Source organism: Nicotiana sylvestris, chromosome 10 (genome assembly GCF_000393655.2).
Source record: "Nicotiana sylvestris chromosome 10, ASM39365v2, whole genome shotgun sequence".
NCBI lineage: Eukaryota > Viridiplantae > Streptophyta > Magnoliopsida > Solanales > Solanaceae > Nicotiana > Nicotiana sylvestris.
In genome coordinates this window covers 17,122,202-17,139,713 of record NC_091066.1, presented here as the reverse complement: position 1 = coordinate 17,139,713, position 17,512 = coordinate 17,122,202, and the positions used below count along the sequence as shown (strand labels likewise).

General features: G+C 40.3%; 1 protein-coding gene across 1 annotated transcript; it reads left to right on the top strand.

Annotated features, from left to right (window-relative positions):
- Positions 1–1,478: 1,478 nt before the first annotated feature.
- LOC138879049 (uncharacterized) lies at positions 1,479–2,831 on the top strand. Its single transcript, XM_070158623.1, has 4 exons — positions 1,479–1,757; positions 1,860–2,129; positions 2,246–2,380; positions 2,649–2,831. The coding sequence occupies exons 1-4, from the start codon at positions 1,479–1,481 to the stop codon at positions 2,829–2,831; spliced, it is 867 nt and encodes a 288-aa protein (XP_070014724.1).
- The last annotated feature ends 14,681 nt before the right edge of the window (positions 2,832–17,512 follow it).

Below are 17,512 nucleotides of genomic sequence, written 5' to 3'. Positions count from 1 at the left end.
TGAGCTTAACTTTTTCTTAGGCTTACTGATCAAACAAAACCCAAATGGAACCATGATCCATCAGCAGAAATATGCAAAAAAGTTGATCAAAAAGTTTAAAATGGATGACTCAAAGGAAATAGACACCCCCATTGCAACTGCCACTAAATTAGACATAGATGAACCTGGTTCATCTGTTGATCAAAAGTTGTATAGGGGTATGATAGGTTCACTTTTGTATCTTACTGCCAGTAGACTTGATATAGTTTTCAGTGTAGGGCTTTGTGCTCGCTCAGGCTAATCCAAAGGAATCTCACTTGACTGTTGTCAAGAGGATACTGAGATATTTGGAAGGCACTACTGATCTGTGTCTTTGGTACCCTAAAGGTAGTAATTTTAATCTAGTAGGGTATGCTGATGCTGATTATGCAGGTTTTCTTGTAGATAGGTAGAGCACCTCAGGTATGGCTCGTTTTCTTGGTTCATGTATTGTATCATGGGCCACTAAAAAGCAAAATTCAGTGGCCTTATCCACTACTGAGGCTGAATATGTTGTTGTTGTCTCTTGTTGTGCTGAATTGTTGTGGATCAAACAACAGCTGATAGATTTTGTCATTGAAGTTGGTTGCATTCCTATCTTCTGTGATAACACTAGTGCTATAAGTATGACAAAGAACCATGTTCACCATAAGAGGACTAAGCACATAGATGTTAGACACCACTTCTTAAGAGACAATTATGAGAAATGATTGATCTCCATAGAATTCTGTGCTACTGATAAATAAATTGCTGACATCTTCACTAAAGCACTGAGTAGAGAAAACTTTGAGAGGAACAGGTTGGAATTAGGGATGATTAAGATCACCTAATAGGACCATCTCAAAATGCACAACGAAAAATATGAAAAACAAATTGGCTAGGAAATCTGAACTTGTGTAAATATCTAGATTAATTTTTACTCAGCTTCATACTGTAACTAGTATACTCTTGTGACATATGTTAATATGACTCACTGATCTCTTATAAATTTTTCTCTATTATGGTAAATTGAGGCATGATCAAAAGAATTCTAAATGAAGAACCTGGTTCATCAATATGGGTTCATCTGAAAGCTAAGGTATGTTTTCTATACTCTGCACAATTAGAAATATAAATATTTAAATCATTAGCAGAAGTCCTACAATTGTTCAACTCCTTAGAAAATTCTATCCGTTAGTTTTGAACCAATTTCGTCAGCCTTAGAACTCTAAAACACAAAAATTGCCTAAAATCTAGGGAAGCCTAACCGTTCATTCAAACCTAAAATTTCAGGTTGATTAGACCTCTAATTGACCACTGCTAAAGCTGTCGTTATACATTAAATGTGTATTTCTCTTTAAATACACATCATTACCTCCTGCCATCTCCATAATTCTAAACCGTCAAAAATCCCTCTTCACTTTCACTTGCTTTCTTCTCCAAAATTCTAACTCACCAATTATCTCAAGAAACCAACAATCATGACAAACCTACAATACAATCCTGGAACTCCTCCACCACCCACTCCCTCTAATTTATCTACCCCTCCTTCACCTAGTACATCTCCCAAATCCAGGCTGAGAAGGGTAAAAATGCTTGCTCGGAAAACAATAGCGTCTGAGGCTCTCTCAAAGAAATTAAAGGCAATCCAGGTCCAAGACTCTGAATCCAACTCCGATTCTGAGTCATACAAATCTGCTAGTGAGGGGGAAGGACCTGGGTCTTCTGACTCTGAGAAGATTCAAGAATCCCCTTCTAAGGTAAGTTCTTTGTTGACTGAAAATTTAGAAGCTAGGTTTGTTCTGGTTGGGCCTATCAGGGATGTATAATTACCTGAGTTACGAAGGAGTGGAGGTAAAAAGAAATTTAAAAAAGAAAAAGAGAGAGAGGGTGCATGTGGTGAAGAGAGGGGAAATGTGAAAAGAGTGGTTGATCATCCACCCACTACTACTGATTTGTTTGTGCCTGCTATCTGTGGGGTTGAACAAGAAAATGTAGAAGAGAGTGGCAAGAAGTCAGGGGGAAGTGGTTCTGGTGAAGCTGATGAATGGTTAGTTAATCTAAGCACACAAGGAGATGAACCTGGTTCATCTACTGAAGAGACCCTAGCAGACCTGTTGAAAAAGGTTGGGGCAAGTTATGATCCAAAGAAGCGAAGAACTCCCACACCAAAAGCCCCCAGTACTCCTAAACCTCCAAGAAAAGAAAGGCTTCATCCCCAATAACTACTGAAATTTCATTGCCAAAGAGAAGAGCTACAAGAAGTAGGGTGAAACAGAGTGAGAGTGATTTCCAAAAGGCTCCAGCTGAGAGTAAGAAGAAAGAGAAGGCATATTACAAACTATATGGACCTAGTTCTTATGGAGTGTCTGGAAAGTGGAAGGTAAAATAATTGGCCTGCATTCATCATCAAGCTGCTGGACAGGGTCATCAATGGCTCCAAGGCTCATGCTACCCCCTATGGCTTTATTCTGACTACGATTCTGGATAGGTGCAATGTGCCTCTGAAGAAATGGGAAATGGCCTCAATCAAGGATCACTTTGGCATTTACACTCTGATTGCTTGTGACTATTTAGTCAGTGCCATCCCAAATGAACCTGATTCATCCAAGAAGACTCCTATCAACAGTAAAGTCGGGGCTCTTATTTAGGAATGTGAAGCTAAGGATACTGAGATAGCTAGGCTCAAGGCTCGTGTGGCAGAGGTGGAATCTGAGAGGGATGCTGTCAAAATTGAGCTTACAAAGGAAAAGGAGAATAATGATGGAATTCTTCACAATATGTTGAATCTTCTCCAAGCCCAAAACCAACCCTCTAGCTCCCCCAAGCCTTAAGAATTCTAGCCTTTGTCTCCTGAACCTGTCTAGTACCTTCAGTGACTCGGATTAGGGATTTTTCTATCTTTTTTTTGCTCATATTTTAAATGTGTTTTGCTTTCTGGTTGTGGATTGCGGTAGCAACATTTCCTCTATCTATGATATCTACTGTTTTTGCTCTTGTTCAATGTTAATCTTTCCTTGATAGTTTAAATATATTTGCTTGATTACTGATGATTAAACCATGATTGCACTTGCAGTTGCCTCAGTGGTCATGAGTACTTATTAAAATCTGGGACTCACACTTTTTATGCAACTTTTCAATGATGCCAAAAGGGGGAAAAGATATTGTTCTTTACACATTCTGAATAAGTGATGTTTATAACCTAATTAACCTGGTCCTTGATGATAAGTGAATTTTCTCATCTTTGTATTGATGGTTAAGCTGAGTTCTTACAAGATCCAAGTAAGTAAAAAGCACAAAGTTTGTCATCATCAAAAAGGGGGAATTTGTTGTCCCAAGAACAGATGAAGTTTTGAAGATTGACAAAAGAACTCAGACATGGACTAGGTATATCTTGTGAAGCACAATCATGATCAACCTGTGCATGTGAGATGCACGTGAAGGAGATAAATCTAACTGATCGAGAAATAATATCTCCTGATCTGATTGAAAAAGCTGCATATTAGATAAGGAGAGAAAGACTCCTTACATGAAGAGAACACAATATAGGAAGAAGATAGTGTTAGAGTTTGAGATCACCTTAAACTCTTCTACGATAGAAGAGTAGCATTTGAATCCCAGTCAATCTATAATTACTAAACCATTAAATATCAGTGTTATTCTCTTTTACAGGTAATGCACATAAGCAGAAGTTAAACTTAAATTGAGAGCAAAAGAGCAAGATGATTTTGCAAGCAATTTATGTGTGATTCGAGCGTGCAATCCTGAAGCTACTTGAACGAGATAGAAGAACCAGTTCCATGTGTCTATCTTTTATTCTAGTTCAATTGTAGTAGTTGATTTTACATTGTACCTTTCAGCTTTCATAGAAGCAATTGTATTAGGTACCTAGATTGTTCAAGTTAGAGTTAACTTGAAGTTATCGCAACAGTTGAGGCTGTGTGCCATAACGGGATTAGAGTTAATCCTTAGGTTTACAAAGAGTTTTGTAAATGCTGTTTTGGCTCAGTGATTTTAGTGGAAGTTTGGGAAAATCCTACTGAGTAGTAGGTCGTGATTTTTTCACCTTTTGAGCCAGGTGTTTTCCACATAAAAATCTCTGTGTTCTTTATTTTCTTTATTTATTATTCCACAAATAGTAGTAGTTGGAACACATAGAAGAACCAGGTTCTTCTATAGTTCAGTTAAGCGAAAATTGGGTACCACACAAATCACCCCCCTCTTGTGTGGTATTGATGTTTAAAATATTAGTTGTGTAATTGAGTTGATCCTTATATCTATTACTAAATCGTTTAATTATTTGTTCTTAGCAAAAAAAAATCATAGAAAATGGCTGATAACGGTGTTAAAATCTCACAAAATGTTGAGGCCCAAGAAAATTAGCCTCAGAACGAGGATTCAATCAGTGATACCCGTAACGAAGGGGATGAGGCCATGGCGATCACGGTGGACGATATCCGCGGCATGTTCGAGGGGCAACTCCTGATGATGCTGAAGATGAGTACATCGTCGAAATAGTAAGGATCTTGAAGGAGGAACAAGAGGCCAATATAGGCCATCTCACACGGTAGGATCAGGTCATTATGGAGCTGAAGCAGACATTGTCGGGTGTTTCCAACAATGAAAATGGATGAGGTCCAGTTCCTCCCAGTACTCCCACAAATCAAACAACACAGAGGGTAGACAACAACACCCCGAGAGGCGAGGTCGGTTTTGATGGGATCGTGGGGAACGGTGGCGGATTCAATAACAACAACGAGAATGATCCTTTTAAAACTGAACTCATACTATTCATGAGGGAGATAAACGCCGAATAGATCAAATTTCGGGTGCACCACCAGTGCTGAAAGGTCCGGACTCAAAGAAGTACACACAATTATCGTTCAAACCAAGTGCGACACCAAAATTGATCCTGAATCGGTTTAAAAGTCCAGACGTCTCGAAGTATGATGAGACTTCAGATCCTCAGGAACATATCACCACCTATACAACGGCGGGGAAAGAAAACGATTTGGCACCGCACGACATTGAGTCAGTCTTATAGAAGAAATTCAGGGAGACCCTTATGAAGGGAGTACTGACATTGTATTCACTTTTGCCTGAGCATTCCATAGACTCCTTTGAGATGCTCTAGGACTCCTTCATCAAGGACCATGTCGGGGTCAGGAAGGTACAGGCGTGAAAGGCCGACATATTTAGGATTGCATAGGAGAATCCGAGTTACTGTGGGAATTTGTGATAAGATTTTAGAAGGAAAGAATGTTGCTACCAGCCATACTGGACGAATGGGAAGCTGGAGCATTCACCAAAGGTCTGAATCTAAGAAGTTCCGACGCTTCCCGAAAGTTGAAAGAAAATTTGCTCGAGTTCCAGACAACAACTTGGGCAGATGTTCATAACCAGTATAAATCAATGATAATGATTGAAGATGATCAGCTCGATTTCCCGGCATCCGCCGAGGGTCGGGATCGAGAGAAGAATAAAAAGAAATCGAAAGATAAATTTTAACACAGATCGACGGCCTTCAAGTTGTCGGTTTTTTCCCTATAACCGGGCCAAAGGACGTGGAAGAGGTTTTCGATTGGCAGATAGATTCACCATCGATAGGAGAGATGATCTCGGCCTGAACAACAGGTCATTGCAGGACAAAGAAACATCGGGTTCTCAAGATTCCTCATATTCCAAGCTTTTTGAGTACAACTTTAACATCAGCATAGTTGAGCTGGTGTCAACTATGAGGAATATCAAAGAGGCGTGGTTCCCGAAACCAATGGAATCTTAATTTGTGGTGCGAATATCATGGGACCAACTGTCACCGGATGGGGGACTGTCATTATTTGCGTGAGGAGGTGGCGACATTGTTGAAGAACGGCCATCTTAGAGAATTTTTGAGTGATCAGACTAAAAACAACTACGGTCACAATGGTGATATTGTAGAACCTTCAAAAGTAGGAGAAAATCCCCCGTGCTTGATGATCAACATGATTTTCGGGGGGAACAAGATTAACGGAGTTACATTCTCGTCAGCAAAAAAGATGAAGGTGTCAGTGACCCACAGCAAGAAACTCCGAAAAGTCGTTGAAGATGATATTACTTTCACGGAGGAAGACGCGGATGGATTGTTGTTATCGCACAACGATGCATTGGTAATTTCTTTAAATGTCCTAGATTTTAAAATTAAATGTGTTCTGGTGGACCTAGAAAGTTTGGACAACATCATACAATAGAGGGTGTGAAGCAAGCCAAGCTCACCGGAAGCGTCATTCCGGCCACAAAACTCCTCGCCAGGTTCAACCTAGCAAGTGTGATAAACCGAAGAGAGATTCTACTGCCCATGAATGTTGAATGGGTGACGAAGATGATCCATTTCGAGGTAGTAGGCAGTGATATGGGTAACAATATTATCCTGGGGAGACCATGATTGCACGAGATGAAGGCTGTGCCATCAACATATCATCAGTTGCTGAAATTCCAAATTCCCAAGGGAATTAAACTAATAAGAGGTGACTAACCGACATCAAGGGAGATGAATGCAATCTCAGCCTCCAGTAGCAAAAGAAAGGAGAATGCGACATAGAAATTACAGGAACTGGTGCATTCTCCCGAGTCTAGAGAAGTCAACTAGGGGGAGGCGCAGTCGAAATCTTATCAGGTACCAGAAGAAATGGGTGCAACAAAATTCACGGCGGAAGAACTTGAACAAGTTGCATTGTTCAAAAAATTCTTGGAGAGGAAGTTCCACTTGGGGATAGGACTGCACCCCAAGCTCAGGTCTGGATTTATTGAATTTCTTAAATTTAATGTTGATTATTTTTCATAGTCGCATGAGGATAAGAAAGGTATCCGCCGGAAGTGGTTGTGCACAAACTAAGCCCGAATCCCAACATCCCTCCGGAAAGACAGAAAAAACGTCCTATTGCCGCGGTAAGGAATAAATTTGTCAAGGAAGAGGTAACTCGCTTGCTTGATATCGGTTCAATCCGATAGGTAAAGTATCATGACAGGCTAGCTAACCTAGTAGTAGTTCCAAAGAAGAATAATAAATTTTGCTTGTGCGTAAACTATAAGGACTTAAATAAGGCGTGCCTAAAAGACTCGTTCCTATTGCCAAGCATTGAAAAAATAATCGATGTGATGGCCGGGCACGAGTTAATGAGTTTCCTCGATGCTTACTCTGAGTACAACCAAATAAAGATGAATTCGGAGGATCAGAAAAAAAGCTTCATTCATCACGAACTTCGGCGCATATTGTTACAATGTGATGCCCTTTGGGCTGAAAAACACTAGGGCCACTTATCAACGGCTCGCAAACAAAATGTTTGAGAAGAAAATAGGGAAAACTATGGAAGTTTACATAGATGATATGCTAGCTAAGTCTTTGAACCCAGGTGACCATCTGAAACACCTGCAACAGACCTTTGACATCTTAAGAAAACACAACATGAAGCTTAACCCCGAGAAATGTGCTTTCGAGCTCAGCTCCGGTAAGTTCCTGGGTTTCTTCGTGTCTCAAAGGGGGATTGGGGTTAACCCTGATAAAATTAAAGCCATCAAAGATATCCTGAACCTGTTGTCAAGCGTGAAAGAGATTCAAAGGCTAACGGGGAGACTGGCTGCTTTGAGCAGATTTATTTCCCGGTCTTCAGAAAATGCCATCATTTCCTTGCACTCCTTAAAAAGAAGAATAACTTTTAATGGACACAAGAATGTCTATAGACTTTGAAGGATATGAAAAAATATTTGTCAAGTCCTCCGTTACTGTCAAAATCGGAGAAAGATGAATACCTACTGATCTACTTAGTAGTTTCGGAGGTAACAGTAAGTGCCGTTTTAGTCCGCGAAGACGAAGGTATGCAATCTCCTATTTATTATGTAAGTAAAAATTTTACGGGAGAAGAAACTCACTACCCACATCCAGAAAATTGGCCTTAGCCCTCGTAGTCATAGCTCAAAAGTTAAGGCCTTATTTCCAATGTCACCCGATAGCTGTGACCACTTTTTACTTGCGGAATATTCTTCATAAACCTGAACTCTCAAGAAGGTTGGCCGAATAGGCCATCAAAATGAGCGAATTTGACATAGACTTTAAATCCAGGAATGCAATTAATTCACAGGTTTTGGTCGACTTTGTCGCCGATTTCAATTCGGGACTTTTACCTCTGGCTACCAAAGAACCAGTAATGATATCGGAATCGACATCAGGAGTTTGGACCTTGTTCACGGACAAAGCTTCGAATGTGAAAGGTTACGGACTCGGCATAGTGTTAACCACGACCTCGAGAGAAATCCTAAGGCAGGCCATAAGAACTGTTCCTCTAACTAATAATGAAGCGAAGTATGAAGCTTTGATTATAGGGCTCAAATTGGCTTGGGGACTGGACTCCGAGGTCATAAAAATCAAATTGGTCTAGGAACCAAAAGCATGCTTTACTTGTAATATTTGCAATCTTGTTGTCAATTTAAAATGCTTAAAGCATATTGGACTTTGTAAATAAATTTCTAAAAGACTAGACATCATTTTCTTAACTTTTAGAGGAGAAATTTACCCTCCCTTGAATAATTGCTCCTTGATGAATTCTTGATTGACTTTTTGATGTGTTTATTTTATTTGACCGCGTCTCATGTATGATTCGCGAGCGGGGATTAAGTTATAGCCGTTTATATAAATATCCCCGATTTACTATATTATTGGTATAATATTATTGGACCACTAGTAAGTGTCGAAGTCAACCTCTCGTCTCTACTTCTTCGAGATTAGGCGGGATACTTACTGGGTACACGTTGTTTTTGTACTCATGCTACACTTGTTGTGCATTTTTGTTGCACATGCTCACGTATGTCTAGTGGCCTAGTTTGGCGCAGCGGCATGGTCGATACGGAGACTTAGGTGAGCTGCACTCCTCGAGGCGACCTGCAGCCAACATAGTCTCCTTCATAGTACTGTATTGTTTTTCCTTTTATGTCCAATTGTATTCCGGACAGTTATCATGTAGTATTTTATTTTAATTCATGTCCAATTGCACCTGTGACACCGGGTTCTGGGGTGATTATGGGATATTCAGTAATAAAAAATTTAAACACTATTATTTATTTTGTGAAGATTACTTTTTACCAGTTAAAATAAAGGGAATTTATGGTTTCAAAAATATTAAAATGAGAGATTAATTAATTAATTTAATATTGGCTTGCATGACAGTGGTGTCCAGCGCCATCACGACCCTTAATGAAATTTTGGGTCGTGACAACTTATTTTGAATTGATCTTTTCTTTCTTTCTTTCTTTTTTTAAAATTTAGGTAGAGTTTCAGGATATTTTGAATATCAGAATTTTTAGAACCGGATGAATTTTCTCTCCGACTTCACTCTTGATTTTTCTTGATTTTTTTTCCTATTCTAGAAGTCGGTCAACATGCAAACTGAAACAATTAAATGTTCTAACGACCCGACCGGTCGTTTTGAGCTCTAGCGCGTTGTTCCGTAGTTTGAGGCCATGAGCAGCTTCACTTCAGGTATTATGACTTGTACGCATGGTCGGAACTGAATTCCAGTAAGTTCGGAGTTGATTTGGAAAGAGAATTCTCATTTCAGAAACCTTTGTAAGCACGTGATTTTTTGCTTCACGGACAATCGCTCCAAAAGAAAATAAAAACAGTGGCAAAAGGCTTCGCTGTACAAATTTTCGATCTTTCCGTGACGTGTGTTGTTAGTCGTTTGTGAGTCTGTCCATTTTGCATCTAGTCATTATCAAACAAAAAAAAAATACGAAAAATATATGTGGCGTTAAAAGAAAATTCAAAAAAAATAAATATATGTGCATCGTCCGTCTTAGGTTGTGATTTAACTTACTTGGTATGATAATTATGTTGAAATGCCATAATGTTATTTGTTTTAATTTCATTTTTTTATTAGTTATTTTTTTTTTTTTTTAAGTTGGAAAACAAAAGAAAGTGGAAACCAATTTGGGCCCAGAAAAAAAAATAAGACAAAACAGGCCCAAACCAACGATCTGACCCGGTCCAGACCAGGCCTGCCCAGGCACCTCCTGAAAACGACGTCGTTTCGGGCAAATCAATCTGAGCCGTCCGTCCCAGCCGATCCAACGACTCAGGGCCTCTTTCAGCAACCCGTTTTTAAACCCGACCCAATAACCGGTCTGACCCAACCCCTCACTTAAACCAAACGACCCCGTTTAACTGCAAAACGACCCCGTCTCATTTCTCAGCATCAGATCCAAGCCGTTGAGATCATATGATCCAACGGCTCAGATCTAAACCCCTAGACCATATATAAGCCTTCCCTTACACCCACGCCCCCTATACCAACACCCCACCCCTTCGTCCCCAAGTTCAAACCCAGACCTCCCATTAGAAACCCTAGCCGCCCTCGTCTCCCTTGCCATTAAAGCCGGCGGCATGGACGCCGGTGGCCACCTCCTGAACACCCTAGGACCACCTCACTGTCCTGAACACGAATCCACTAACCACGAGCCTCGAATCACTTCCGTTCGTCTCGAATCTTCGTTTGAAGATTTGAGTCGAACCTGGACCTATGCCAAACCACCCCATCTTCATGCTAGACACTCTCCTGACCTTCCTCGTGACCAAACCAAACTTGGTTTGGTCCGAATCTACCCACAACTCCCAAAAATCCAGATCTGGGAATCCAGACTTTTGAAACACATGCACCTGGGGAACCCGGCCAGTTTTGACATGGGTTTGAGGTCTAATAGACCTTAATCAAGGTGTTCTCGTGTGAGAACACCCTGATTAAAGTTTGTTCGGCCTCAGAAGGTCGACGTTGAATCAAGTTTGAGTCTGTTTGATTTAAACATTTTCGGTAAGTTTTTCCTTTCTTTTGTGTTTAGTTTTGATTAAGTGGTCAGCATGTTTCGTTGTGTTTGTTTGTTATTTCTGTTATTTTCATCCGGATTTCTTTCTTCCCTGTAAAGGCCTTTTTATTTGGTCGATTGTATTCTGTGTATGACTCTGAATGTACTCTGTGAGTAAACATGATCGTCGATTAGTTTAATCGTCAGATAAGTTGACTCATATAGGCCCCCAGTAATTGAACAAAAATTGTCCGATGCCCTTTAGGTCCCTAAATGTATTGTTTATGTGAGCGATCGATTATTACCTGCTATAATTAGTATAGTCGACTCGATAAATGTCGTCGATTAGTTTTCTATAACTAATGAATCGAAGGAGCTAGTATTTTCACATAACTAATTGAACTCGGACACTGGCTGGATGACCTAGTAATGTTTGAAATGGTCTGTTGGCATTATAAAAATGACTAAAAGGGTTCAGTCTAGGCAGTCCTGAGCTCGAGCTTTCATCAGTGCAAAAAATGCCCTAATGCTGCAATAGGCAGGGGCAGTAATAATCAAGGTTGACAGGGGTATTCTGGGGTGTTAAAAAGAACAGAAATAATTAGTTTAAATGAGCTGACAAGTAGGGTACTAATTTGGGATTAAACTAATACCAATGGGGAACAAGACACAAGGGTATGGGGCTTAAAATGAATAAACAAATGAGCCCATAATTCTGGATTAAACAAAAAATCAGGCGTGGGGAATAAAGGGGGGCTGACACCAAAAGATGCTGAGGCATGGGGCTTAAAGGGGTATGGGCAGGCTGCAAGTTGCAGCAAAAAGGGCAGCCTAGCTGCACTGAGTCATTTGGCTTATAAATAGGCCATTTGAGAACTGAAAAAGGGTTGGATTTTTAGTCTTCAGAAAAAGAGAAAACAAAGGCTGGAATTTTAGTTTAAAAGCTGAAACTTTTAGTCTGAAGGAAGGTTTACTGAGTTTAAAGAAAGCTGAAAAACATAAGTTAGTTTCCAAATAGATTATAACCAAACACCATCTGAAAGTTGAATAAGAATTCATATTGGTCAAGCTGCCTTGGCCAAGTTCTGTCATCTGCACTGACTGAGCTGTTTGTTGGTTGCTGAACTGCTGTTATTTGCTGCATCGAACTTTTTTTTACTTCTGGTGTTCATTACTCTTCGTCTGGAATTACTGGTTTGGCATTCGACTATTTGCTGGTTTCTTTTGTTCTGGGAACTATTGTTGGTTGTTCGTGGACTGTGGAAAACACTTGGTTTAGTTGGTTGATTGCTGTGTTGTTGCTGTGTGTCTGCCGCTGCTGTATTCACTGCATATTGCCTAGCTGATCATTCCTTTCTTCTTTGTCCTCCTTACCAGGTACACAATCGATACCACTAATGTAACTGAGAGTTTGAACATGAATGCAAAAGAGAGGACCTGCAGATTGTTTTATATACACGTGGACTGTTGTGTTAAATGTCATGTAGTATATAGTAGTTACATTATTGTTTGGATAATAGAAGTAGCCTACATGCTTAGTGTATCAATGCAGGTTAATGCATGCTAGTCATGTATGTGTGCTGTTAGGTGAAAAAACATTCCCAGTGTAATAAGTTGTACCTTTAGACTTAGTCTGAGGGTGTAATATATTCTCTAATGTAAGCCAAATAGGAAAACTATCCACTTTAGTTAAAATTCTTTCTCCTTTTGCCAGATTGTCCCATATAAATTGATAAACTCATTTCACAGAACAAAGAATCAGTTCTAGGCCTCAATCTCATGAAGGCCGAGCCCAAATCGAAACAAATCAGTTAGGCCCATATCGAAAAACAGGGGCCCAAGTCTGGCCATCTCGCATGAGCTAGGTTTGGGCCCATAATTTTCGACTAGTTGTCCATAATCGCAGTCACATTTTATTATTCTGTAAAAGCATTTTAAATCCTGTTATAAGTAAACTCGCAATCATGTAATCGATTAGGGCTATTTACTGCTTTCAATTAGTAGAGACAAACACCACAAGAAACGTAGTTGCTATAGGATATCCTTTTAAAATAAGGACGAGACGAGCCTCGATGAAAATAAACAAAACGCGCAGGTGCGGGGCCCTCGTTAAATGTATATTATTGAAGCATTTAGTTTCCAGGACGGGTTGCTTAGCAAATCTCACAACCCTCCTAAAATAACAACACGTTAGTCTTTTTAGGATACGCTTTAATAAACCTTACCTTCTTAAACTCGGGTGCACATTTATGTGACCCGAATCCAAATCTCGACGGATTCGAAATGTATCTCTAATCACGGGTACATTGATTGTGACGTGATCCGAGAGGCAGATCCATGACGTCGCGAATTCCTTTTAAAAGTAGAACGAGACGAGCCTCGTCAAATAAAATAGACTCAGCTGCGGGGCCCTCTAACTGTATATACATTACAACACTTAGAATTCGGGACATGCCGTTTAGCAAATTTTACGGCCTTCCCCAAAACAACCATACGTTAGTTGCCTTAGGCGCGTCTTAATAATTTATTTTTCTTAATTCGGGTGCACATTTATGTGACCCAAATCCAAATCTCAACCGAGTCGAGATATGTCAATAACCACGGGTGCATTGATGTAACGTGGTTCGAGACATGTTTTCACGACGTTGCAAGTCCTATAAAAATAACAGTGAATGATAAAAGCGGTTAAAAGATAAAATTGGCACATAAGTTCACGTTTGTATAAAATCAGATAATCAAGCCAAATATAACAGTTGAGCGACCGTGCTAGAACCACGGAACTCGGGAATGCCTAACACCTTCTCCCGGGTTAACAGAATTCCTTATCCGGATTTCTGGTACGCAGACTGTAATATAGAGTCATTCTTTTCCTTGATTCGGGATTAAAATTGGTGACTTGGGACACCCTAAATCTCCCAAGTGGCGACTCTGAAATAATTAAACCAATCCCGTTTCGATTGTCCTTTAATTGGAAAAAACTCCCTTGTACCCTCACGGGTGCGGAAAAAGGAGGTGTGACAGCTCTGGCGACTCTGCTGGGGATCAGTGTATCCAGAACCGATGGTTCAGGGTTAAGAAGTCGAGCTTAGAATAATTGTTATTATTTGGCTTTATTTATTATCTGATTATTACATGTTTTGAGACTAATGTGCTAAATGCTGCTGTTACCGCTTTGATATTATTTGAACTGTATATAAACTGTGCCGAAACCTTTCTCTTCTTGCCTCCGGGGATGTGCTCACTGGTTGAGACTCCCTATTCTGTTAGTGTCATACCCTAAATAAAAGAGGCTCGGAAAGTTTCTAAGCCGGCTGGCCTTTTGGTTCCCGGAAAGGAGCTCCTTCCTCAACTCGAGTTGTCCGCTCGGGTACACTGTCTAGAACACCGACCCAGGTTTTGAACATAGAATAACGTGACTTCATGCCGGATCCCTAGTAGGAACGCTTATTTGCATCACGTTGCATTTGACTTAGGGGACTCAACACAGGGGTTGGGTCCGTCTAGGACTAGCAACCTGATATGAAAAGGCCATGCTGACGCATCCTATTGTTTTTCGTGCATTTATTTGTCTCATACCCGCATGCTGACCGATGCTCGAACATTTGGAATATTGTGAAAAAAAAAAAAAAGGGAAATAACGGTTAGGGAAGTCGTTGTTCTGTCTTAGAAAAAATAATAATAATAATAAAAAATATATCAATAGAAATATAGAGTTTGTCTTGTCATAAAAATCAAAAAAAATCTTATTTTTAAAATTGTTTTTTTATAATAATAAAAGAAAGTCTTGTGTTGTCTTTACTTTTATCATTTGTTACAAATATATGTATATATATATATATATGAAAAATTCAAAAGTTTTGCTTTATTTCAAAATATATATATCTTTATTTATGGCAAAAGTATTTATCTTGTTAAAGGTCTAGAAAAGTCCTTTCAGGCTCCCAGTTTTTCGAAACGAAAAAAAAAAAAAAAAAATCCAAAATATTTTCCGTTATTGACTTCTTTGGAAAGTTTTTATATGTATATATATGAAAATTCAAAATTCACAAAAAATCGCATATATTTTTAGCAGAATAAGTGTCGTTTGCTAAAATCTTATTAATAAATGTGCAGAATGAGCACGATTCCGAATGAACCCTTTTCAATCATGAATAAAATTCCCCTCCAATTGCGGCTCTGGTGGAATGATTTGGGCAAAGAGGGGCATGACGAAATCAAGAAGTATCTGAAAGGCCTCACGAGTTTGTTGGATATCAGGCCACGAGGAGATATCATAAGGGCACTAGTCCCCCACTGGGATCCTGCGCACAATGTCTTCCGCTTCTCAGATTTCGAACTTACCCCAACTTTAGAAGAAATAGCAGGGTATATCGGCAGCACTGAGACTCCTTTGAGGCACAAATATCTGATTGCCCCAAGAGCTGTAGCAGTACACCGGTTCCTGGACTCCTTAAAAATAGTCAGAACAGTGCATAACCCTGACTTGGCAAAAGGTTTTTGCAGCATGAGTTTCATATATCAAAGATATGGTCACATAGGAGGATTCGACAAGCCAGAAAACCAGTTGTGCAGCAAAGGTAATCGCCAGAAGTGGGAAGAACATAGACGAATTGCTTTCATGATAACTTTCTTAGGACTACTAGTATTCCCAAGAAAAGATGGGAATATTGACATAAAGATAGCAGGGGTCGTCAGTACGTTGCTCACACAGAGTGATAGTACGTTGGCGCCCATGATAGTATCTGATATATTCCGGGCACTCACTTCTTGCAAAGCCGGAGGAAGCTTTTTTCGAGGGTTGCAATTTGTTGTTGCAAATGTGGATGATCGAACACCTATGTCACCGAGCCCAGTTTCTGAGCCATGGATCCGCTGGAAAGACCTGCATAGAGGAGTTCTATACCAGAGTTGATGAAACCTACCTACCAGAAGGAGTTGTAGCATGGACCTCATATTTCCAAACCCTCAACGCCAGTCAAATACAGTGGGCGCTAGGATGGTTACCGATCGACGAAGTCATATACATGCCAGCAGCCAGGCCCCATTTTCTTTTAATGGGACTTAAGAGCATTCAACCATACGCGCCGCATCGGGTTTTAAGGCAACTTGGGAGGTATCAGATAGTGCCGAAAGACGAGGATCTGAGCATCCAGGTAATCGAGATCAGTCCCGACGGCCAGTTTCCTGAAGCAAGGGTTCGTCAAATTTGGAGCCAATGTCAATACTTAGAAGCAAATACTTGTGTAATGAATCAGGCAAAAGGGGAAGTTTCGCCCGGGTATCAAGCCTGGTACAAAAGGGAGACATCACCTGGAAGACCGACCAAAAGACCTCACCTGCAAGAATTTGCCAAATCTTCACAAGAACAGTGGGACTGGTTGGCCAAAGAGCAAGAATATCTTGTCAAAGCAGGCAAACTGAAGCAACAAATCCAGGATATGAAGTTTGAGTGCCAATTACAGTCTGCTGCCCACAAGGGAGAAAGGAACCAGTTAGTCAGAGAAGGCGAGATCCTCAAAGCTCAGATCCGGAGAATGAAAAAAGAGGCTAATAGCCAGCTAAGAAGCCAGGCAGATAAAAGATTGATAGCAGGGTTAAAAGATCAGGTTGCGGAATGCCAGGAAGATTTGGAAAAAGCCAGGGCCAGCACAGCAAAATTGCGAACCAAGTGGGCAAAGGGTGCGATGGCTCGGAGGCAGCGCCTGCAACAAGTCATAAGGGAGTATGAACTGAGCATCGGGGCATTAAGGGAAACGAATGCCTCTCTTCGAGAAAGGATCCTCAAGCAAACACGAAATGCCCAAGACGACAGAAGGCATTATTACGATGCAATGGCCAGAATGGAAAGGCAAATGGAGTTGTTCCAGGATCAGCTTGCCAACAATGCGCAAACACTGGGATTGAAGAACCAACAGATAAGGCATTTGTTCGCAGAAAGGGACAACATCCGGGGAAGGATTGATGAAATAGGGCATTACATCTACATGAAATGCTTGGCATATGAGCGAACACCTCGGAAGACCCTCCTTGTTTCCATCATGGGTTGCGTCCGCCGGATTATGAACGAATTGAAGAGCTTGCAAAGAGACCTTACACCTAGAGCCGCAAAAAGGCCGGATGATGCCTCACGGCCCCTTAAATTGGAGAATTAGTTTTGGTCAAGTCCTGTTTATTTGGCTTGGGTTGTTTTTCCATATGTTGTTTTCTTTTTCGTTAAACCGAGTTTGAAACCGTCGAGTTTGTACTATTGCTATTCCTTGCTTGATGTAATTTGTAATAGCAAAATTTTGAGAATGAATTCAATGATTTCACAAAAATTGTGTGTTTTTACTTTAAGGCAGAACTACGCCTGGTCTGATTCACGCGGGGACGTGATACGTAGGCAATCCCCATAAGATTCGACCGCTTTTAATAAATAAAGAAAAGAAAATGTAAATAAAATAAAACGCGGGGTTTCGCAGAATACTCTAAAAAGAGACGAATGAACAAACCGGGATGACGCATGTGGTTTGAAGCAAAGCATGTAGAAACGGTTAACTGCCTAGGTGCATTGCATCCTCTATGTGTTATGATCAAATCTGTTAAGCTCTAACACTAACAAAGTTTGTTGTTGTCTGATACCAGACAGTTAGTTGTTAAAGAATTCTGGCAACACATTCATACCAAACCAGATCCAAAGGACCGGTAG